This window comes from Microtus pennsylvanicus, chromosome 6, assembly GCF_037038515.1.
Source record: "Microtus pennsylvanicus isolate mMicPen1 chromosome 6, mMicPen1.hap1, whole genome shotgun sequence".
NCBI lineage: Eukaryota > Metazoa > Chordata > Mammalia > Rodentia > Cricetidae > Microtus > Microtus pennsylvanicus.
In genome coordinates, this window is record NC_134584.1 from 27,393,923 (window position 1) to 27,420,293 (window position 26,371).

Sequence of the window (26,371 nt, forward strand, 5' to 3'; positions counted from 1 at the left end):
ATTACACAAAGGAATAATAAATTGCACAATGTAATTCATATATTGTAAAATAAGTGATGTGTGTTAAAAGTCCTCTTGGCACACTGATTAATACCACAGAATTTCAACAGTTCTAGATGTGCAAAAATAGAAAACAGATGTGTTCATTCAGTTTCTACTGGTGTATCTGAGCTAATGGATGTGAGAGGAAAAGTCTGTCACTGAGTACTATCTGGAGTAACTTTGGGGAATAAATCTGATGTCAGTTAAATAACGAGATTTGGTACAACTAGTCATTCAAAAGGCAGGAATTTGCATGGCATGTTGGATTGTGGCTTTCTTGTTGGTGCATGATTTTCTGCACCTTCCCTTGTAAATCCCTGTCTCACATTCATGTAACACATGTCATGATGGAATTAAATGGATTATAATGTGGAATTAAATATCCACCTAATAGAACAACCTGCATTATAGAGTAACTGAGAAACCCTATCATTTTCTGTTAGTTCAAAAGCAGAAACTATCAAGGTTTTGTAAAGTAGAGGAAATAGTAATTTTAAATATGATTAGTGGATTAGAAACATTTAGAAATACAGAATAACTTGATACATAGAAATATTTATATCATAATAAAAATCTTATATAGACTTGAAGTATGGAGGTTAGTGGCTTTGGGGGACTACAATAAAAGTTTTTGACTCATAAATAAGTTTTAGTTGAAGCTAGAACATTAAGAACTTCATCTTCTAGTGTACTGCTTTAAAAAGTTTACAAATTTATTAGTGGCTAAATTCATTGATTGTCAATAAAATGTGTATGCACATGTGTGCATGAACACAAAATTCATCATGGATATCCTCACTGCACCTCCTTTGATCTCATCACATACGTCTAAAAATCATCTTCCCTTGCAATTGCCTTTCTCATCCATGCTTTCTGCATTTATGGTTTTGTGACCCACTGAGTCTAATAAAGGCTGTCAGTGTGACCATAAATTTGTAACTATCCATTGGACCCTGGCAAAAAATATCATTTACTCCACACGCACACCTACATACAGAAACTTAATACACACATGACTGCATATATAAAGCAAAAGTACATCTCTTGTGCATACACTCATATTTTTTCAGTACATTCAGTGCTTTCTGTTATTGTCTACTCAGATCAATCCTACACTCTTCTCCCTGTGAAGGAGTCACAGTGTCCAGGCAGTAATAAACAGCAGTCTAGTAGAGTTTATGGAAATTTCTAAATGAAGAGATATAGCAAAGCTTTAGGAATTATACCTGTCATACACGACAGAATAAAAAGAATCCTTAGCCTAGTCATTTCTGTGGCCATGAAAGCAAACAGATTTTTGCATCAGTGACGGACAATTGAGTGAGTTTATTGTAAGACAAACAGAGGAGAGGAAAACAGTGAATGAAAGTGAAGAGAAAGAGAAGAAATGGGTGCAAGACATGTACAAGACCAACTGAGATTTTTAAAGCCACAGGAGTCTGTGAGGCAGAAGATGTAGATGTAGCTCATGGCTAAATTCAAAACAGTTCTATAATAAATAATATAAATCTTCTGAAATACAAGTTACTCTGATCTACTCAAATTCTGTACACTGATGAAATGCAAAACCTCACATAGCCTTAGAAAAAGAAGCAAGTCTGAAACGTGTGCTGAGCTTCTACCTGGAATCAAGCACCAGAGTAGGTGAATTTTCCTTCCGTTCTCACGACTTGCAAAGCATTGCACCTGTATCTACAGGGAAGAATGGCGAGGCTCAAAGACCATAAGCCATTATTTCTGGGCAAAGAACTTGTGAGATCACAAACCAACAGAAAGGCTCACACATATCGATTGGGAAGCTTGGACTTTATTGATAATACAACATTAAAATTATAAAAAATATTACGATGAATAATTTCAAAAATAGTGATTTTATAAAGCAAATTGCAGTTTAGTATACGTTATCGTTTATCAAAACAGCTTATGATCTCAAGTAACTCTGTATAGTCTACCCTTCGAAAATACAGAAGAGAGATAAAGGTTTTTAATTTAACTGATGATTATTTTTGTAAAGAAACCCCCTTTTTAATATTATAATTCCTGTTCAGACTCTTGGAATCTTGTTCACCAGCATAAGCTCAGGTCTTACAAGCCAGTAGGGGGCAGACAACGATTTCGGATGTCTTTGACAGGGCTCCTGTGTCTCCTCCTCTCTGCCTGGGTTACCTAACTCTAGCCGGGAAGCGCTTCCTTAGCAACTGGTTTCCCTGGGAAACGGGAAGATGCAGTCCTACTGACCACATTCCTGGCAAATTCCTAGCACCTACTAGCGGTCAAAGGCGCCAGAGAACTATGTCGGAGATCCTGTGCCAGTGGCTCAACCAGGAGTTGAAGGTGTCCAGGACCGTGAGTGAGTGACCACAGCCTAGGGCAAGCGACGAGGGGAATATGGGGGGTGCGCTGATAGAAAGTGTCCCCTAAGTGGCTAGCAGTGCCCCACAGTGCAGGCCAGCACTCCTCAGTCCTACCTAGACACCTGGGGCCTTCTCATTGCATCCTGCCTCTGGCATTTCCCTTCATGCTGTCTCAGCCCTCAGATTTTCTGACCTACTCTGTATTTCTAAGCAGTCAGGGATGCTTCAGTTCGAGGCACTGGTCTGCTCCTATGGGGAGGAAACCTTGTTCCTGTAGCAGTCTGACCCAGATTTTGCTTCCCAGTTAACTCTCTCTAGTAAACAGTAAACGGGTCGATGTTGAATATATTAACATTCGCCGGTTTTAGGAACTTTCGTCTCAGTTTACAAACGGTAGCTGTTTGTTGAGGTGATTCCTTTTCTACTTTTCTAAGTTAACGTTAGTTAATTTTATTGAAGGCACAAAGATGTGCCCGAAAGTCTTAAAGTTTTATGGCCCAGGAAATCCCAAACACTTCAGATTTGGTGAGAACCAACACTCCCAAGTCTAGCAGGTCAGTATGCTCTTTCTCTTCTCCGGGGGAGGGGGAGACACTCATTTTCAAGTGCTATGGATTTTCTTCAAGGCAAGACATTTTCAGGACAAATAATTTCAATCTGTCTTCCCAGAGGAACCCTTGCCTCCCTGTCAGTTGCTACCGAGGTGGGGAGCTTTGCCAGTTCAGCCCTGGGTCATCCCTGCTAGGGCAGTAGTGTTTGTGCAGGTGGGACATATTCACTGACAGCCTAAGGATCTTCAACACACAGCAGCCCAAGTTGCATTTCTTGAGGCATAATTTTAGACTTATTCTTTGCTAAGCTGCCTCCATCCTGTTATGAGCAATAATAAATTCTTTCTCAGTGTTCTGTCTCTTTGTACCTCTGAGAGTTTCTCTGCTCAAATATGATGCTAAAGTCAGGACAGTATTTAGCATTTAGCAATTCTTCTTTCTCTCTCACCATATCGCCCGAAAATGCAATATCACACATGAAGTTGCACTATTCTGAGATACCAGTTGCACAACCTAACTTAATTAATTTAAGTTCTTAGCTTAAGTTAATTAACTTATTTGATAATAAAATCTATACCATTTCCTAAGTCCTTAGGAGCCTTGTATAATAAAACTCTTTTGGAAAATGTAAATAAAATTAATCATAAACATGCAAACACTAGATGCTGTTATAATATTAATGAGTTTGAGAAATTTGGTTTTGGAAGGAAGTATGACTTCATTCTGTGAAGATTAAAAGCTTGGAGACATTTTAAATAAAAATTATAATGCCACAAGCTGTGAGTGGAAAATTCCCAGCATCTTTTTTCCTCAAGAATAAATCTGGAAATTGTTAGCAGAGACACCCCATGCTAATTTCATTTTAAACACTAGCAATGCAGCCATTGCTGAATCCCAATTGCTGCAAGATGTCTGAGGAGACAGACTGGTGTAGCCAAATTATACATCCAGAGTAAAGGGAATATATTCAGTTGTGTTTGTTATCCAGAGAGGATTCTGGTGGACCTAAGACAACAGACTCTTACAGAAGAGTTCTGTGGAGTGTGGTGGAAGATTTTGAATACTTTTAAACATATGGTGTAAACAAACAGTGTAAGTTGAAGAAGGTAATTTGGTCATTCCTGGGTAAAGGCTGTGTAAGAGCAAGGGATCAGAGTGCGGACTGTCTGGCTCTAAATATCTTCTTCACCATTATGAACCAGTAGCCTGAAGTTCATTGTACTAAGAAGAGTATGTGTAATGATTCTTCCTCAGTGCATCAAGGTTAAATGGCATAATACACATAAAACACTGAATAGTACTTGGGGCGGGCATAGTGAATAAAAATCTCACTTGTCATCTTCAGTCGTCTTAAAAAGCATCAACATAGGATATTTGAACAAGGATATATATTGTTGTGTTGATTCTGAAAGAGAAATAATCTGAACAGCCATAAATAGAGTAATAATTGCATACACCACATTCTCTTATACTATGAATTACTGTGAAACTATTGAATAATAAATGGGATACATGTTTCAATATCACAGATTTTGTGTATTTATTTGAGTTAAAATATTATAGCTTATTGTAGCTGGTATAATTATAGTTTTATCAACTATAAAACATGTATACCCATATATACACAGGCATTGGGGAAAAGAAACACATGTACTGTGCTGTATTAACTATATTGTTAACATGCCCATAATTTTTCATATTGTGATTTATTTTAACATAATGGAAGTATGTAAAGATATAATCCAGAATGTCAATACAGGTTACTCTGAGGAAGCATTCCTCATTGCCTTCACGCATTTCCACTATTTGGATTGAGCTAGTGTTGCTTTTAGAATTTAAAAGGAATGTTCAATATAGTATTGAAATGAGAAGTTCAAAATTGGAAGTCAAACTTCTTAAAAATAAGAGAAAAAACTTTAGTTGAAATATGTATGCTTTCATAATAAAGTATTTTATGAACTCATTGAAAGGTTATTTTCTCAAATAAAAAATGTAGTGGAAACATTAAGAACATAGTTACAGGCTACTGATTATTTATAAGGTAGACTATGCTAAGACATTTTATACAATTTTTATTTTATGTTAAAAAAGCATAAAAGCAATGTCTCCAAGTAAAGATGATAATGAGAATATTTGGGAATTGGTCAAGGATACACAGTTAATAATTGTCGAGCTAAGTTATTAACCTAGATATGACTTTTGTTCTTAGGCACTATGTTTTACACTTAGGAATATTTATTAATATCTATTGGTCTTCTAAGCATTCATTTAAACTCACTTTTAAGGGCATTCATTCAATTTGGATTTTTCTCTTTTAAAGTATTGAATTCTAACCCTTAGCTTTTCTGGCAAGTTATAAGGTTCAATTTCCAGATGGCTAGAGAGCAAAGGTGGAATTATTAGTGTCTGATTAGGAGTGGTTCAGTCCATTTATTGCTTGCTCATCAAAAATCAAAACAAAACAAAAACCAAACGTAACAAAAATCAAACAAACAAGCAAACAAAACAAAAGCCAAAACCAAGATGAGGATGCCATGTAATTGCTTAAGAGACAGTCAAGGAGAATTGATTTCTAGGTTATCTTGACAGCTAGGTTCTGAACATCCTTGCTTATTCATGGCAGAGAAAGGACATCCCAATAATCTAAATTGAGATTAGTTATATTCCACTTGGGCAGGTGGCGGTGTATGTTCTTGGGAGTCCCTGGAGAGTTGATTAATCCTAAGGCGGGAAGACTCCAATCTAGCCAATAAAACCTAACAATCTTCATTATGATATATTAAATTGAATCATTTTCATTGAAAATAATGAATATTTGTATAACTTAATAGGATTTCTTAAACTACAATACAATATATTATCCAAAATGATAAATGTAATTCAAGAATTACTATATATACTATAATATATAGTACTATATATTATAATGATAGATAAATTTATTGGCATGTCCTTCAATTAATTTTTAATATTTTTATTTTTTCATGTAAACTCTGATTATACTCTTTCCATTCCTAACTCCTTCCATATCCTTCTCCTGTCCTACTTCATGCTGTTTCTTATAACAAAAATAAAACAAAGTATGCACATTGCACACACACACACACACACACACACCATGGAATCCTTATAGCTGTCCAGCTATCAGTGAGTATGAGACTTGCCCTGGATTGTTATTGGTAATAACCAGTGTCACTCAATTGAAGACAACTATTTTCCTCTGTCCCAGCTCTCAGTCACAAAAAAGCACCTTGGTTAAGGGTCAAATTTGTGTCCACTTCTCTTTCCCTATCCTGGGCTTTTGTCTGGCTTGATCCTGTGCAGTTCTCGTAAACGCTGTCACAGTTTTAAATTCACAAGTGCCTCAGTACTGTTATGTGTAGTAAATTCTAGTGCCTTGAAGTCTTCCATCACCTCTGGCTCTTACAGTTTTTCCACCTACTTTTCAGCATTGACCTCTGAGTCTTAAGGGGAGGAACTTGATAAAGAAATCTCGTTTACCACGGAAGGCTCAAAGTCTCTCGCTCTCTATAGTTGTAGGTCTCTGTGTTAGTTGCCATTCACGGCAAGAATTGATTTTATAATTAACAATGAGTGGCATAGAATTAATATCACTGAAAAGTCTGCCGTAAGTTCTCTATGAGGTTATTATTTACTTTCTTACTATTGTGTGGTGCATTTGTATGTATGTATGTGTGCACCTATCAGTGGAGGAGGTATATGTCAGGTCTCTACTATGCTCTTCATCCCACTTTTTAAAAGATGTAATTTCTCATTGAACCTGAGTTTGTTTCAGATAAACTGACTGGCAAGTGTGTTCCAGGGTACAAGCTATCTGTACATCAAGTGCCAAAGTATCAGACACACACCAACATCCCAAACTTTCTCCATGGGTGCTGGAGTTGTAAATTTACATTCTCATGGTTTTGCAGCAAGTACTTTACCCCTGAGCCATCTCGCCAACACTACCCTCAGTTATTCTACAGAATAAAGGTTGCCTCTCTTTCCTTAAGAGCAAATGAGTATCAGAATTCTACAACAGAAATTCTGCATAAATGACATACGCTGTGTTGGCTATTTTTGTGTCAACTTTGCACAAGATAGAGTCATTGGAGAGGAGGAAGCCTCAGTTGAGAAAATGTCTCCGTAAGATCTGTCTGTAAGCAAACCTGTTGGGTATTTTCCTATTTAATGATTGATGTGGGAGGGCCCAGCCCATTATGGGTAGGGCCACACCTGAACTACTGATCTGGGTTCTATAAGAAAGCAGGCTGATTTTGGAAGTCAGTGCAGTGGTTCCTCAATTACCACAAGACTCCTCTAGACCACTCTTGGGAATATACCGAAATGATGCTGAATCATACCACAAGGATATTTGCTCAGCTATGCTCACAGCCACTTCATTTATGATAGAAACAACCTGAACGTGACTCTATTGAACAATGGGTAAAGAAAATGTGGTGCATTTACACGCTGCACTATTGCTCTACTGTAAAGAACGAGGGCACAAGGGAATATGAAGGCAAATAGATGAACAAGAAAAAAATCATCCTGAGAGTTAACCCAGACCAATAAAGACAAACACGGTATGTTCTCACTCGTAAGTAGGTATTAGCTGTAAAATAAAGGATAACTATGCTACAATCCACAGACCAGAGCGATTAGGTAACAAAGAATGGTCATTAAGGGACATCCAGGTCCCCGAGAAGGGGAAATAGAAGAAATTTTGTGAGTGGCCTGAGAGCAGGTGGGCATGAAAATATGAACTTTCAGGTTGGGTGGGCACAGAGCAAAAGAGTACTGAGGGGAATTATGGGGGTAGGCATTTTGGCGTTGGAGGAAGCCTGAGTCCAGTGAGTCTGCAGGGAGAGGCCAGTTTAGACTCCCAGCAATAGTGGAAAAGTAGCTTGAACCGGTCATCTCCTGTGGTCCGTTTGGTCCTGGCCCTGTTGCCATCAGAAAACTGCGATCCAGAAAAGTGATGGAAGCAGCTGTGTGTAGAGACCAACAGCCAAATATTAGGCGGGGTTCAGGAAGCCTGCAGAGGAGGAGTAGAAAGGAGTGTAGGAGCCAGAGGTGTCAAGGATACCAAGGAAGGCTCACACATTCAACTAATCTGGGGCTCCTAAATACTGAACCAACAACCAGGGAGCCTGCATGGGACCTGGGCACTCTGCATACATGTTATAGTTGTGTAGCTTGGTCCTGTTGTGGGACCCCTGTTAGTGGAAACAGGGGATGTCTCAGACTCTTTTAGTGACTTTTCACACCTCACTTCTCATACTGGGTTGCATTGCCCAGCCTTGATACATGGGAAGGTGCTTAATCTTACTGTAACTTGATATGCCATGTTTTATTGATACTCATGGGAGATAGGCCCTTTCCTGTATGGAGGTAAGGGAAGAGGATTGGGGGTGGAAGGGAGGGAGGGAGGGAGGGATGTGAGAGAGGGATGAGGAGGGGGCATCGGTGTAAAATAAATAGATTAATTTTTAAAAAGAAGAGGAAAAGAAAGCAGGCTGTGCAAGCCATGGGAAGCAAGCGCCCTCTGTGGCCTCTACAGCTTCTGCCTCCAGGTTCCATTCTTGTTTGCGTTCCTTTCCTGCCTTCTTGACTTCCTTTAGTGATGGACAATGGATGTGAAACCAAATAAGCTCTTTCCTCCTCAACTTGCTTTTGGTCATGGTGTTTCATCATAGCAATAGCAACCCTAAAGAAGATATATGGCTTCAAATTATTGTATAGATCAGATTAATCATAAAGAGAATCATACCTAACAGTGCATGTCTCTTAGGCTCTGACCATGGATAAATTGAAAAATCTAAGTAAACTTATCATGTGTATTTTAATATCTTCTATGGTCATAAACATTATTATGGATACTATCATGGCACACTAAAGAGAAAGTTGCATCCAGAAAATCAGTATTTCTATGTCTTGATATTGCAAATAGGAATAACTATCTCTAGGTCCTATTTTATGTCCCAGGGAAGTCATAACTAATGTGTATTTGAGAAGATAGCAGGTAATCATTAATAGCCAGTAACAACCCGTCTGACATCTGCTAGATACTCAGTAACCTGTATTTCAATTTTTTCTAATTTCTCACTTTAGAATATTTCCCAGCATGGTTTCTGTCAGAAAACATATTTCATGGCATATATGAGAGAAACAAAAGTAAATCATTACTTTACATTGAACTGTGTCTTGAGAACGCAACTTGAGCCTTTGAAACCTCAGCTTTGTGAGTGAGGAAGCTCAAGCAAGTTCTTTGGATTTCTCTGATACTAAGCATGGTAGATTTTATAATATGAGATGACAATTTCTTATGAAGAAAAGGCCATCAGATTAAGTATTATCGGAAAATTGACATGATTCATAACTTTGTTTCCTGACATAATCAAAGAAAAACACATTTATAGATCAAATTGCTTGTCATCAATCAGAATTATCTGTTATCAGACAGTCCTTAAATCAAGCCATTGCTTGTTTTTTTTATTATGTTTTTGAGGGACACATTTTATCAATATATTGATAAAAAAGAGATTAGATTATATTTGCTTCATACTTCTCACCCCAAATATTTACGAAAGACACACTGCTTAAAAAGATTCTCTAGTTTCCTTCTATAACCAAAAGCTCCTGAACTTTTAATCATTGTAAATTCTTCTGTTATGAGAGTATCATTGTTGTATTGTCAATTAGTAAACACAAAGAATATTGTTCACATGGCATTTTAATTAAATAGTTCAATTTTGTGTTTTGTCAAATATACAAGGCTCCTTGTTTTTATTTTTTTAATAGTTAGGTTTTTACAAATGTCCAATTTAGTCTTTCTATGTTAAATAGTAGTTCTTGAGAATTGGCTTGAATTTATGGGCCTACTCTGTTGTTCATTTGGTTTGTTTTTTGAGACAGATTTGCCCATCACTGCCTTAGGTGTCCTAAAATAAATAGTAATCCATCTGTCTTAGCCCTAAGAGTTAGGATTACTGGGCTTCACCACCATGCTCAGATGGTTATACATTATTGAGATATTTTTGTAGGTTTGTTTTAAATCTGATTTTACTTTTTAAAATGGAGCTATATAAATAGACCTACTGAATACATATTTTATGATATATTGTGATTTACCATATTATAAATAATATGATTTTACATCTAAAAAGGAATCTCAAACCTTGTCACATTTTGACAGTCCCCATTAAAACTTATGTGAAAATTTAATTTCTTTCTTGATGCTGTTCACAGTTATAAGTTTAATAGATGTTTAGGTCATGCGGGTGCTGCCTTCATTGAGTTAGTCTGCTATGTTATTACAGGGCTAACTATTGTTGGGGTGGGATTCTGATGAAGGAATAACTTCGGTCTCTCTGTGCGCATCTAACATACTCACCTGCGCTTGCACCCTGTAGCATGTTGGGACGCAGTCAGAAGGCCTTTGCCAGGTTCTTATACCCTGGTACAGAACTTTGTCATTTTTAGAAATGTGAGAAAAGATTTTAAATGAGTAAATATTTTGTGTTGTTCTGCTACAATAATATAAACTGAACAATGTCAAGAAATTGTTTAGTTCTTCTCTGAGGTATTGTATTAACACAAATTAAATGATACAGGATTAGAGCTTGGTTTATGGTTGTCCAGCTAGACTTTTAAATGGACTGTCTCTAGATACCTTCCTCTTTTCAGTGTCACAGTCATTAAAGACCATATTGCTTCTGGTAGAAAATATTATATCTGTATTATCTAGTTCCTAAGCAGCATTTTTCTTTATTACAAGACAGAATCCTCTCACTAGAAATCAATACAGCAAGTGTAAAACCAGCCAGCATTGGGTAAACCAGAACTAATGTTTTAAGACCAGGGATTCATGATAATAATGATACCAAATATTTTATTGATTGAAATTCTATGAATTAAGATTTTATTTCCAATATAAATCTTGAGATTCTGATAAAACCTTCCTTCAGAGGAGGAAACTGTAAAGGTCAGCTATCTTTATCATCTGAAGGGAAAATGGTCAAGGTACTCCAGGCAAAAGCCACAGGTCACAGCTGCAGCTGGCTGAAGCATGTTTGAGTGGCTTCAAGGTAAGAATGTATGCAGCCTCTTTTTGAGGGTGTTAGGAAGGACTTGGGCTCCCAGTGAGTGTTGTTGAGGAAGATTCTTGGAAACGGTGCTTTCCCCTGAGTCCAATCCTCTCAAAAACTAGCAAATTCTCTGATTTTATTTCTTAATGTCATACCTAGCAACAGGGAGAAGAAAGCAGAGCACAGTAATGGTCAATGAGAAAGCAGTCATCATGAATAAATGCTGGCCATATTAGGGAATCTTTGGTCCTATTAGTGTTCTGGACAGCTGTTGTGAGGAGGGGCTTGTTTCCTGGCTGCCAGGCAGCTCAGACCTGAAATAATCACACAGAAACTATTATTATTAAAACACTGCTTGGCCCATTAGCTCTAGCTTCTTATTGGCTAAGACTTATATCTTAATTTAACCCATTTCTAGTAATTGGTATATAGCCATGTGGCTGTGGCTTACTGGGTAAAGTTCCTAGCATCTGTCTCCGGTGGGGCTACATGGCTTCTCTCTGCCTCTGCCTCCTTTCTCCCACCATTCAGCTTAGTTTTCCCTGCCTACCTCTATTCCTTGCACAGGCCCAAGACAGTTTCTTTATTAACCATTGGTATTCACGGCATACAGAGAGGAATCCCACACCAGACAGCTTCTTGGTTTTGTCTCTGTGCAGACATAATTTCAATAGGTTTGTTGTTTGATCCACCGGGACCACAAACCAAACTTATCTGCAGTTAGTATGCTGTGAAATTGGTTATGCTCACCACAAGAAGGCCAAGGTCTTTCTGTGAGTGCTGGCCAGCTCCGAGGAATGCAGAGGCTTCTTCGAAACAGGCCATTTTCCAGCTGCCAGCAGTGGCCTTTATCTCTTTCAAAGGAAAATAAATTTGCTTGATTTTCAAACATGCACTTGAGATGTAGATAGGATCTTTCCTCCTGTCACAGGGAGCAAATGCCACTGAGCATAGAGTGACATGGACTGTGGTCTTTTATCTACAATCTCTAAGCCAGAATTTTCTGAAATTTGTCATTTATTTGGTTGAAATATCTAACAAAGCATGTTATGGGGGCTGTTTAGTGTTTTTATTTCATTGAATACAAACCATTCAATATTTTTCAGTACAAATCAACTGAGTCTGGATATTTGATCAGAAATATGAAGATGTTGGTGTACCCCTCGTGGTCCTGAGTTCCTTGCTCGTGGTGGGAGGTCCTTGGACTTCCCGCAGGGCAGGGAACCCTGACTGCTCTTCGGGCTGATGAGGGAGGGGGAGTTGACTGGGGAAGGGGGAGGGAAATGGGAGGCGGTGGTGGGGAGGAGGCAGAAATCTTAAATAAATAAATAAATAGATAGATAGATAGATAGATAGATAGATAGATAGATAAATAGATAAATAGATAAATAGATAAATAGAAATATGAAGATGTTATATTCTACCTGGCCCTAAGGGGGAGCTCATGTCTGGTTTCAGGGCAATTTTATATGTTTGCTTTCTGGACAGTGAAACACCCTTTGGAGAAACATTCATGCAACATCACCATTGAAGAACTATTACTGAGTATGTAGACTGTATAGCTAACATGACCCACTGTCTTTCTAGAAGAGTATAATCATGACAATAAAATCTCCTCTGAACACACTGTGGCTCAGTCATGACTCCAGGAACTTTATGTGCAATGTCTCATTTAATTCTCACATCATTCTTTATGGACTGTGGTCCAGTCTTCCTATTTTACACATAAAAAAAAAACTATGGCTTTTAATTAGGTAAGGTAAAGTGTTGTGTACACAGACCAAGCCCCTTCTTGTATAGCCTTAGCTTCCACTTTGTACTGTGAATGTTTTTAAGTGTGTTCTCCAGCTAGTACTGGGCCAGACTGATAGAGAAGCACACAGGCCATTTCACCTGCTGCTGGAGCATGACGGACCTATCATGGAGGATGACATTAAAGATTTTGGTCACATGTCAGCTTCACTGTTGAGCACCAGACCTATGGCTTGCATGGTTGCACATGGGGCTGAGTTTCTGCTTAATAACCTCGATCCCAGATGATAAATAACCTGTGTTAAAGACGAGCAGTGCCCCTTGCACATTTCTTAAACTATTTACTATTCATAGTCCTTGAGTAAACTTGCCACTTTTCACGCTGGGAATACCTACTGGTAGTAGAGTTAATCCATGGAGGTGATTACTATGAAGTCATACTATTTAGTCATATTGAATGGGAAGAAAAAAAAACTGAACTAAAAAGAGCAACACCTCCCCGGACTATGACTTTCCCTGAATTAGCCTTTGCTTATGCTCCTCCCTTGCTTTTTGTCTTGTTATGTCCTGTTAATGTGTATTAATGTTTATTCAACATTGATAAGAGATTGTTCCCTTTTAATCTGCATATCCATAATGTTCATGCTTTATTTCCTTTCCCTTTCTTTGCCTCATTGTTTGCATGCATTCTTTCCTGTTTTTTCATTTTATATCATCTTCTTTGTTGCTCTTACTATTTAATGTATTTTTTTCTCAGTGTAATATTTCTTGCTGATCATTACACGGTAAATCTGAAGTTCTTATTGCATCAAAACCTGCTGACCAATGTTTTATATTATTTTCATAATGAACTATTCTGGCAGTGAAATACTGATAACTCTTTCTTTGACTTTATGCCATAAACACTTCTATTTTATATATATTTTTGTTGCATAATTAATATTCTCTGCAGTTTCTAAGGAAGTGGATTATGAGTTTATTTTTAAGCAAATCTTTCGGTAGCAAAAACTTTGCTACTGACCATTTATCTGCTATATCAAGGGTGACACGGTAGTATTAACGCACATCTGAGTTATTTGTAGGCTGAACTCCAGGCATTGGATTGGCATAAAAAGCACAGGGCAAGATACAGAGGGCAGCAGTCATGGGAGCAGACAGTGCAACTGCTTGTGCACAGAAAGCAAAGTGCCAAAAAATAGAACCCAAATTCCAAAAAGCTAGGACCTGGAAGAAATATATATATCTACAATCTGACAATGGCTCCAGATACAGTGGCTTTGTTAGAAAACTAAGAGAAGGGGGATGAATTACAGAAGAGGCTAGCGAGAAAACTGAAAAGAAAGATGCAATTAGCTGGAGAGGTAGAATGGCCCATCGTTGATAGTGGCGGCATCCAGTAAACAGCTCTGTTGTGTACCAGGAGATCTTCAAGGGCATAGAAAGGAACCATAGAATTGGAGGCAATGATGTCACAGTTCTGTCCTATGGAGGAAGTAACCCTTGGGATTTTATTAGCTTTAGATAGCTGAAGAATCATATCATATGGCACTTTCATTTAATGAGAGATCATGCCAATCTTCACAAGTTTTTTTCTGATGGCATCACAAGTTAAGAACAGTGGGTACTGTGGTTATGAAGGATGAGCTTATTTCATGGAGGTAATACTATGAGTTATGAATTGTCATTCCAGAGATGCTGTAGGAATTCCTACCACCAGTAGCCTTTAAGTTACCCACCACTTGGGCGTGGCCTCTTATATTATAAATGCCATGTAAAGCGCATGGTCACCTTCTCTTCTGGCTGTTCCCCGTTTGAGCAGAGGACTGTGATCTGTGAATCTATGCCTAAATAAATAACCTTTTATTATACTCAATTTGGAGCTAGTGTGGGATTTCTTTTTAACATCTCTCTTCCCACGACCCTGAGATTGAGAGTCTCATGCTCTACCGACGAGCTTACCTGGCAGCTGGGGAACAGACAGCAGCTCCTTATAACACAGAGGTGTCCACTCTTTAAAAGCAGTCTCTTAAGGACAGGTATGACTGACTAGGAGCCCAAATTCATCGATGTTGAACATGTTCTGTGATGAGGAGCTTTAAAATAATGATCCGACTGGTGTCCTGAGCAAGCTTATTGAAGGCCATAGTGAGCACCAGATTTGTCCCTGTAGAGGAAATTTCCATAAAGAACAGGTATTATCATTTTAACTCATCCTAAAAATTGGAATATTATTCAGATTAACTACTATAAGAACAAATATCAAGGAAGTTTTATTTAAAATTGTGTCTTGGGGTCAGATGTGAAAACACTTCCTGTGGCCTAGAGTCCCCTGGGTTTGCCTTTGAGAGCAGCTCACCTCATTCCTTACTACCACCCTCCTTTCATCATACAAAAGGACATTTTTAAAAGAAAGAATAATTAAGAACTTGAAATATTTATCTTTCTATGTCTGGCTTGCCTCTGTGGCATAGTTTCCAGTTTCATTCATTTACCTGAAAATCCCATAATCTCAGTTTTCTCTACAACGGAAGAGATTATTATCTATATGTTCCATGTTTTCATCATCTATTCCTCATTTGAAGGACATGTAGGTGGTTTCCGTTTCCTAGCTTATTGTGAATAGATTAACTAAATATGGCTGATGAGAAAGTATCTGTGGAATAGGATGTGGAATCCTTGAGGAAAATGCTGGGGAGTGGTATTGCTAGGACATAGTAGACTCGTTATTTCATTTTTGTGAATTTGCCTCACTGTTTTACCTAGGTCCCACCCTACAATCCCTCCAACAGTGACGAATTGTTCACCTTTCCCATGTCCTCATCAGTATTTGCTGTCAGTTGTTTTATTGACCTTAACTATTCTGAGTGTAGAAAGATGAAATCTCAAAGTTGCCTTAATTTGCATTATACTAATTATTAAGGATGTTGAACATATTTAAAAATATTTATTAGTCATCTTTATTTCTTTTTAGAACTCTCTGTTCTGAGCTATTGCCATCGCTCCACTGCAAATAAACTCGGCAGTGGTGATATGTCTGAACTATGAAATAAGATCCCAATTGTGTCCAATAAGGATTTTTTTAAAGTATGGATGATTTTAGTATATCTACTAATTTACAGGTTAAAATTAAATCTATATTTAAAAAATTAGATTGCATCTAAGTTGGAGTCTTTGCTTATGCATTTGGAGAACAGTTTCATAGACTACTTTGACAGTTTTATTAGATTAAGATTATTTATTAATTTAATTAGAAAAGATTTTCCACTTCTTTCAAAATTAGTTTACCATCAACTACTGGCTTATCTTTGGGGAACTTAATGTCTCTTGTTAAATCTTTTACATTGGTTATTAGAAGATGTTTCCATAAATATATCCAGGACATGATGTGTTTGTACTCAGTTATGCTGGCCTGACTATATACATCACAAAATAATTTACTATTTTATTTCCGTTATTTTGAATTTCAGGTCCTAAGTCATTTGCAAAGGCATTTTCTAATGGCTATCTTATTGGAGAAGTTCTGTACAAGTTTGAACTTCAGAGTGATTTTGCAGAATTTTCAGAGAGCAGGTTAGTAAAGTTATTTTCTTCATCAAAAATTCAATATTTTTGGTCTTTGTTATCTCAAGAATACAAAGGAGAGGAATGAATATGTTTGCAACAAGTCTTCTTTCCATAAATAAGACTCTGTAGTCTGAGCCCAGATTTATCCATTTTTTGTTAGCACAGTGTTCTTATTTTGAGATTTTTATTTATTTTTATTTTATGTGTATGAGTGTTTGCTTGAATGTCTCTGCACCACATGCATATGGTGCCCACAGAAGCCAGAAGAAGGTGTCAAATCCCCTGAGACTAGAGTTGCAGACAATTGTAAGCTCCTTTGTGGATGTAAAGAATCAAGCCCTGATCCTCGGGAAGAATAACCAGCACCCTGAACTCCTGAGCCATCTCTCCAGCCCTAATTTATTTATGAGCTGAGACAGAATGCAAGCTAGGATCCTTGGCGATCAAGCAGAATTATTGTGTTTTAAAAATATGCACTAGGTTGATCCCGAATTTCTGAGAAACCGCCACACTGCTTTCCAGAGTGGTTGCACAAGTTTGCATTCCCACCAGCAATGGGTGAGTGTACCCCTTTCTCCACAACCTCTCCAGCAAAGGCTATCATTGGTGCTTTTTTTTTTTTAGCCATTCTGACAGGTGTAAGATGGTATCTTAAAGTTGTCTTGATTTGCATTTCCCTGATTGCTAAGGAAGTTGAGCATGACCTTAAGTGACTTTGGGCCGTTTGAACTTCTTCTGTTGAGAATTCTCTGTTCAGCTCAGTACCCCATTTTATAATTGGGTTGATTGAACACTTTTAATGCTGCTTAAATGGGCCACACTAGTAGGAGCATGGACTACTGTGCTGTTGAGTGTGATTAGAACTGTGGGGCCTGACTCAAGAGGCTACAGAGGAGAAAAATATTAGTATGTGACCTAGAGACTGGTTTGTGATATTTTGGTGAAGAATGTGGCTGCTTTTAGCCCTTGTCCAAAAAGTCTGCCTGAGGCTAACGTGAAGAATTTTTGGATTAATTTCATTGGCAGAGGAAACCCCCAAACAACCTAGTATTGACTCTGTTGTGTGGTTGTTAGTGTTAACTCTGATGAAGATTTGTAAAGAAAAGGAGCAAGCTGAGCAAATAAAATACAAAATGTATAGATTGAAAAAATAAATAAATAACTTCTTAGGTATACAGATATTATGAGATACTCTGAATATTTTTACTCTTATGTTGTCAATTAACTTTTTCTTCTATAAATATCAGATATCACAGCTCTCCAACTGGATTAATTTACTGTCATTTATAAGTTTACAGTGTACATATATATGACAGTTCATAGATGGAATAAACAGAAATTCATAGTTAAAAATATACAATAGGACTAAACTATTAATAAAATTACACAATTTGTCTTACCAAAAATATTGAAGCATAATTTTCGGCTTTAATTTGTCATTTGATAATTTATGTCTCAGTATGGTGGATTTTTGTATGGTTATATATTGGTGATACTAAGGCCCTGTTTTATGTAAGCTTCCAGTCTCTGGATTTACCCATTGTACATGGTATTTAGCAATGGGGTAAGAAAAAGGACACATTTTGTTTGTTTTTCCCACTTAAGATCAAGTCTCAAGGCTTGTCTATGTGCCTCTTTTCATTACTACTTACTTCCTGTAAATTTTCAATTATATGAGTATGACACACCATATTTTGATTAGCTGTAGATGTGTGTTTGAGTTTTCTTTTGCTGGAGTTATTATTTACTATGGATTTTGTATTGCATGCTTATGTTCTTAATACTTTTGGGTATTTATTCCTCTTGACTATATATGACTAGAAATGCCATTGCTATGATACATATATATGTATATAATTACATATATATAATACATCCCTATATTTATATAAAAGCACATATATGCTGTTTTATAAAAACCACGATTTAAATTTACAGTAGCAGTATATGAGAGTTTTAGTTTTACTTCATTCTTATTAATATTTGTGGTTGTCTTTCTTCATATTATTTTTGTTGAAAATTGACTTTTTTCATATAGTAAATCCTATAACAGCTTCCCCTCGCCTAGTGTTCACAGATCTGCCCCACCCCTCCTTCCATTCATTATTACTATTCTAATAGGCTGAACTCGTGTTGCATTATGGTTTTTAAATTGCATTCCATGATCTCTGGTGATGTTAAATGTCTTTACATCTTATTATTAAATTCTACCTGTTCTTAAATCAGTTTGTGTTTTTATTTTTGCTTTATTTTCATATCCTAAGGTAAGTTTGTAGTCAGATAAATGATTTGCAAATACTTTTTCATTGTGTCAGTTAAATTATAACTTTGTTATGATATAGTTGATGTATATCTTTTTCCATTTTGTTGAAACGTTTTAAAGGGAGAGTTTATTTTAGGCTTCAAGTTCCGGAAGGATAAGAGTCCATCACTACCATACTGGGGAGCAAGGCATCAGGCAGGCAGGCAGGCAAGCATGGTGCTGGAGTAGCAGCTGCATGCTTGCTCTTGATCCACAGGCAAGGAGCTGGGAGACCTAACGCAAAACTGTGTAAGTCTTTTAAAACCGCAAAGCTGGATCCTAGTGCCCACACGTCTTAATACCCCTGCAAACAGCCACCAACTAAAGACAAAGTATTCAAATACCCAAGACTTGGGGAATATCTCATTCCAAACACCAATTGCTAACTCAGATTTCCACATTTTTGCTGTTGTTCCTATCTACTGTGAGCACAATTTCAGCTGCTTTTTGTTTCCTTAATGACTTTTTAGGACAAATTCTGTTAAAGCCTCTATTCCTGACTGTATTCAGTACCTATGTCCAGTACTTGATAACTTATTGACCAGCCAATACACATTTTGTACAGTCAGCCTTTGCTGAGTGATTTGTGAGTCTTGAAACCGGTTTTGCTTAGGAAATTTCCAGTTCTGCCTTACTCATTGCTTCCCGTGATAACTCCTTAACCAGGTGAAAGACATGAGATGATCTGAGTCGCTCAAGTCTTTCCCAGGAACCTATACTCTTGCACGTTCGTATGTTGCATGGTAGAGCATTGCTGAGGAACCACAACAGCTTCAGACTCAACACACAACATATTCTCAGATCTTTCTGGTTGTGAGAAAACTCGTGTTTGGCAGAGCTAATAGCTCCATGCCAGGCACCTGAAATCTAGCTCGTGTGTCACTAATTACTCTGTATTAATATTCTTGGAATATGGCTTATCCAATGAATAATCATTATAGCAGATCAAATAATTACAAATCCACACTCACACAGCACTATCAGGCAGGTCAAATAGTGGCAGTGCTTGCAATAAAGAATCTCTGTTGAAGAGCTTCAGATCTCTTTGCCTTCTCTGTTGATTGCTGGATTTTGTAGCTACTGCTACTGTATTTGGAGACTGCTGTGAAATTAGTAGGAAAGGGGTGGAAGTAAAAATGAGGTAAAATAACAGAAATAATCTATTCTGCTAGAGATCAAGCACCATGTTTTTTTTAATTTTAAAAACATTATATTTTTTATATTTTTAATTTTAAAAACAATATATTTTGATTGTATTCTTTCCCCCATCAAACTTCTCCCATTTTCTGCACACCAGCCCAACTTCATGTTCTCTCTTTCTTCAAAATAATAACAAAAAGAGCCCATACTAGAAAACATAGTGTCCATTTTGTGTTAAGTCAACTTCTTCTGAACATGAGGCCTGACCTGGTGTGATATACCAGTGTCCTTCCATTGAAGCAAAATGATTTCAGCTCTCTCGGCACCTTTCAGTAGCTTCTTTTTGAAATGGGACCCTGGGCCCACTTCCCTTTCTCCATGTCCTGTTTGACCTTGTGAAGATTGTGCTTTTGCCACAGTCTCTGTGAGTTCATATGTAAACCTGCAAAAATATGTCTTGGAAACATGGTTTCCTTGAAGCTGTCTACAACATCTGGCTCTTTCACTCATTCTGCATCATTTGCAACATGGACCCATGAGAATTAATTAATAAAGGGTTATGATAAACACAATTTGGGGTGGAGCGCTTCAAAGTCTCTCACTCTCTTTCCACTGTTCATTTGTAGGTCTCTGTAGGAATTACTATTTAATGAAAGAAAAAAAAAACTTCTCTGATGAGGGTTGAGTACTACACCAGTCTATGGGCATAGCAATATGTCATCTGGAGTCATTTTGTCTTTGTATTCATTTAACAGAATAATAGTAAGTTTCCCCAGGGCTCTTGACCTAACTAGTCTCAGGTTCTTGCCCTCATTAACAGTGTCAGTTATGGATGCTCTCTCATGAAGCAGCTCTTGAAACCAATAAAAAATTAGTGGTTTGTTACCCCTATAATATTTGTGTCAATATTACAACAGTGGAAATATTTTGTGGGTGTCTTATTCTTAAACAGCTGTCCTTTGGATTTCTGATTCTCGCAGTTCTGAAAGGGTGAATTTTTGAGTTTTCATTTGAAGTCTTTCAGTCTTTAAGCAAGATAGTTATTGAGTTCTTGGTTGTGCTGCTACTGCTGTTGCTGCTGGTGGGGGTGGTGGTGTGTGTACATGCATGCATGTATACAAACATGTAAAAGGTTAGGCCTAAGAACAATCTTAGTTTTTCTTTCGTTTCTCAGGAACAATTCACCTTGTTCTTTGAGATGGAGTCTCTCATTGGCTTGGTAGTGGGACTGTTTTGCTATTGATCACCAAGGTTCTTCCTGTCTCCATTTTTCCAGTGCTGGAATTCCAAGTGGTGGGCACCACATTTGGTATTTTTACTCGAATCCCAAAAGTGAACTTCAGATTCTCATGCTCACACAAGCAAGTCCTTCACTCTCCCCTCCCATTCTTGGTAACCTAACATGAATCACTTTTAACCTGACACTTCCCACTCAAACCCTTCTATGATAAAAAAAACTGTCTGCACCAAACATATCCTCTTCATAGGTGACTGATTTCTTCGTAAATCTAATTTACACCAGTTGTACAGGAAGGAATTGTATGACTCAATAGAAGCCAAAGACTGTAAACATATTTTCATACCATTAAACATATTGTTATGCCCCCCCATCTTCCTCCTTCCTAGCTCATTTCTTAAGCTTTTTAAGGACATAGGAATATTTCAATCTATAAAATTGAAACCAAACAAACAAAAACGTGCTCTGCCATGTTCCTCTCCCTCATGGCGTGTTGTGCAAGTTTTTCCACAGGTTCTTCTTAGCAGCTTCCTCTGCCTGACCTTCTAGTCCTGTGTACTTTAACTACCACCTTTGCAGCTAGATCAGCCGCCCAGGCGTAAGAATATTGGGTAGTAATGAGTGTTCCCACTCTCCTTTGCTCTTCTGTGCCATCAAATAGTCTCATACTCATAGGCTGTTCTATGGTTACCTGTGTGTAGCAACATTTCCAACACTTCTGTTTATCATTTTATGTACTTTAGAAACTCATATTGCACAGTTACATGTTTTTGTACTGTTTTCCTTGGTTTCAGTTTCTTTGTGTTTCAAACATTGTATATTCAAAACCCTTCACATTAAGGATGCCCCATTATTTTTCTCTGCATATTAATGACCTAACAAGCTCAACTTCAGGTTTAGTAAAATTTCAGGTTTTTTTTTTTTTTGGTGGGGAGTATTAATTAATGTCTAAGTCTCCAGGTAAATTCTTAGAGGGTATACATTTCAAGCATATTACCCACTAATAGAGTTCTTTCTAAAATCTGTCTACACATATACCATGTTTTTCATTTCATCATGCATTGTTTTTGTTACTTTTCTTTTTTTTTTTTAAAGAGTGAAAAGTTTTAATGAAATATTTAGTTGGCACCAATGATAGATAAGGAAGCATTACTGTAATCTCTGCCAGTGTAAGACAGGGTTAATTACCAGAAATAAGTAGATAAGTGGTTGACTAGGCGAGGATATAGATTACTTTTGCCTTGATTTCTTCATATAAAATAGAATAAAGCATCTAGCAAAATCCCAGTCAATCAGGAAAATTGAAAGTGCAAACCCATTGACTTTCATGCAGGTTCTTTATCTTAAAACAGAATTGGTTAGCAGGCATGGAACATGTAGTTAGGATCTGAGAGTAAGAGAATAAGATCACAGAGAACTACTCTACATTAATTTGCTTAAACTATTGCATTTGTGACATATTTAAGTCATCTCCTAGGCCAGGGTATTTTCTTACTATACAATGATATACATATCATATCTCACTGAAATTCTGTCATGAGAATCTTGTATTACTCCATTGAAATTCCCTCCTCTGTAACATAATTTCTTTTTTTTTAATTTTTTTTATTAATTTATTTATTTATTAAAGATTTCTGTCTCTTCCCCGCCACCGCCTCCCATTTCCCTCCCCCTCCCCCAATTAAGTCTCCCCCCAGCCCGAAAAGCAATCAGGGTTCCCTGTCCTGTGGGAAGTCCAAGGAACCCCCACCTCCATCCAGGTCTAGTAAGTTGAGCATCCAAACTGTTACTATAAAGAGACACCAAGACCAAGGCAACTTAGAAAGGAATTTGCTAGATTTCACGGTTCAAAAGAGTTAGAGTAAATAAATGATCCTCCTGATTTGACAGAGAGCGTGACATCAGGCAGGCAGGCGTGGCACTGGAGCAGTGATGAGACCTTACATCTTTATCATGCATGAGGCACAGAGAGGAGAAAGAGAAAGAGGGATGGAGAGCTACAGAAAACATTTAATTGAGGTGGCTCACTTACAGTTCAGAGCTTCAATCTGTTATCATCGTGGTGGGACATAGTGGCACACAGGCAGACATGCTGGAGAAGTAGCTGAGAGTCCTACATCTTGCAGGCAACAGGAAATGGTCTGAATATCATACTGAGCAAAGTTTGCCCACATATGAGACACATTTCCTCCAACAAAGCTATACCTACTCCAACAAAGCCATATCTCCCAATAGTGCCAATACTTTGGGGGGCATTTCTTTTTAAACCACTGCACAATTCTAATCAGTTTTACCAACTGGGGAATCAAACATTCAAACATATTTGCCTATAGGAGCCATTCTCATTCAAACCCAGACATGTATCTTTCATATTGTTATTCTTTCACTTTTTTCCATGAAAAACCCTAATTCATTCTTAGGATCCAACTACAAGTCTACCATTCTCTAACCTTTTAATTCTGCTAGCAGATTTCACCTTTTGTCTTCTCTCTGTTCCAGTGATACTTAGGCGATTCTTTTCCTTATCATGTTCGTTTATGATTATTTGTTTATATCAGTTCTTATTAGAGTAACTGCCAAAGCCAGGTGTCCAAAATTATTGCAAAATGACCTAGCACATGTTAGCTTCTTGTTTTGGTTAGTTTTTGTCAACTTGACAAAAAAATAGAGTTGCTTGGGAAGTGAGAACTTTGAAGAATTGCCTCCATAAGATTGGCCTGCAGACATGTCTTTATTCCTGTCTGAAATGAAAATTAAAAATTCTATGCTGCCAAAAGCATGAAGTTACATGTCTTAGAAATGTCTCAATTCCAAGTATAACTTGTCTAACTCTGGGAGGATTCTTTACTTTAAAACCAGCTTAGTTTTGCCAGAGCAGATTAGTTAAAATGCAAACAAATTGTGAATAAAGAACCATCTTTTGGAGGGCAGCTCCTCTCATGGTGAGGGGAAGTGTGTTATGTTACCTGGTGGCAGGCAACAGAAGAGACCTAAGTCCCTTAGCAAACAAAGACTATCAGCAGAGGGCAAGGAAACTTTTCCCAGTGCACCTTCCTTATTCCCTCAGAGGTCATCATTTACATCATACGCCTTTTCTCTAGAGCAAAGATGTCCCAGCTGCTTTTCATATTCAAAAACAAGAGCCCATTATCCTCCTATACTGGCTGTGCGGATGCCTTAACAATCACAGATTCCCTATAGTCCTTCAGGTTGTGATCCTCAAATTTGACTGATGGTAATTTAGAATATTCATTAATTCTTTCGGGGAAAATTATTGTTAGGGCAGTTGGACTAGTTCATTAACACAATCTAAAAACCAAAGTGTAAGCCAACTGTAACATTCACAAGCAAACACTATATTCAAGAAGCTATGTAAGGCAAGTGAGAAGAAGGGTTCCGTTCTTCTGACTGTAGGGATGAGCTTTGCAAAAATAGAAACAATTTGTGATTGCTTTTGTAGTCTCCCTTCTACATTATAATGTCTCTAAATATTGCAGTCCAGTGTACGACAGAGACCTAAGATGGATAGATAACTCTCAGGCCCTATCTTTCTGGATATGCATGGTGGGTAAGGTACATGAGACTACACATGTTTTGCACAATCACTCAGAGATATGGCAACTCTCGATTCTGAGCAATAACTTTTGGCATGAACTTTGATTTACATTCAAGTATACTCTGTCTTCTTTTTGTGTTAAAGAACAAACTTGCATGTTAGAAGCTGAGATAAGAAGAAATCAGGCCAAAGGCTAGAACTGATATGTGTATCTGGTTTGATGATAGAGTCACAGCGGTTAAAATGCGTCGAGTACCTCTCCCGTCCATTGTCAGATTCACTAATCACCAACAGCTGCAAACCATTTGAGACATCTGAAGCAGCATCTCAATTTTTATTGCTTTTTATTTAAATATATTTCTTATTAACTACGAGCACATCTTGTTCATTCTTAACACTTCACTAATTTTTTAAAATTTTCTTGTATGGGTTTTTTCCTGCATATATGTATTGTGCAACACATGGACGTGCAATGCCTAGAGAAGCCAGAATATGGCAATGGATCCCCCGAAACTGGATTTAGAGATGCCTGTTAGCTGACATGGCGGTGGAGGGAATCAAACCTGTATCCTCTGGAAGTGCAACAAGTGATCTTAAGTTATCTATCTAGCCCTATATATGTCAACCAATCTTTGAAATTAACTAAACTTAATAAATTGATATACCCTTAGTACCTATGGTTATTTTAATAAAATGTTAATTAGGGGAACAAAATGAATTCATTAGTTTCTTGAAGTCTGAGGCAATGTTGAAATTAAATCATTAAAAATAAATATAATTTCAAATTATAGAGTCCTTTCCACTTCAAAGAATTACTATATAGCACATACTGAAGGGTAACATAATGGATTCCATAGCTAATATCATTTACTTAAAAATTATAGACAGTGTCTGAGAGGGTCATTGTTAGGCTTGTCATTATAAAATTTAGGACTAGTAAAAGATTTTATCAATAATAAATGATCACTTAATGCAATGGGCATTTGTGTTTTAATTTTGCCTTTAGGATAAAATATAATTATCAAAACTGTAGTATTTTTATCCACTTAGGAGAATACATTTGCTTGTCTGTTTTTGTACTTACTTCCCATACAATATTTTATTGTAAATTTACAGCATAAAACAAATACAATTAATGAATTTTAGCTGCTACAAGAAAAATAAAATTCAGAGAAAAATGACCAATGGAAGATATCTTCGTGTGTTTTCATTACTGTGTCATTTAAGAGAAAGGAAGCATTGAAGTGTGGTGGGGTAATTCAGCGTTTTGTCTTAACAACACTTCTGAGACTTGGTGTTTGTTTTAAATCCAGTGTTAATGTATACTATGAACTTATTATCACATTTAGGGGTTCCACTGCCAAACTTAACAATTTCTCCCGCTTGGAGCCAACCCTCCACCTGTTGGGTGTGCAGTTTGATCAGAATGTGGCCCAAAGTATCATCACAGAGAAGCCAGGAGCAGCAACAAAACTTCTCTATCAATTGTACATTGCTCTTCAGAAAAAGAAGAAAACCGGGCTGACTGGATTAGAAATTCAAACCATGCAACCCCAGACAAACCTAAAGCTTCAAGCACTCAAAAGTGAGGCTTTTCGAGAGGTGGGTACATAAAGAGGCCAAATAGGCTTTCTCCGAGGGAAAAGGTGGTGCAGCAAACTGGCTGGGAGATTGTAGTTCTGGGGAAACTCCACTGAAGCTGCTTGTTTCATTGGCCATTCTGGGTATTATTTTATGCTAATGATTGCCATTTGTTTATCTGCCCTTTCTGTCTCCCTGCTTC

At 37.4% G+C, this 26,371-nt stretch overlaps 1 protein-coding gene across 1 annotated transcript in view; it reads left to right on the plus strand.

Moving 5' to 3' along the window:
* Positions 1–2,216: 2,216 nt before the first annotated feature.
* Spef2 (sperm flagellar 2) overlaps positions 2,217–26,371 on the plus strand; it is a 150,109-nt gene continuing 125,954 nt past the window's right edge. The window contains exons 1-3 of the mRNA XM_075975903.1: positions 2,217–2,392; positions 16,257–16,359; positions 25,938–26,190. Of these exons, the coding sequence (XP_075832018.1) occupies positions 2,335–2,392; positions 16,257–16,359; positions 25,938–26,190 (414 nt within the window). The 5' untranslated portion in view covers positions 2,217–2,334. The remainder of the gene's footprint in view (positions 2,393–16,256; positions 16,360–25,937; positions 26,191–26,371) is intronic.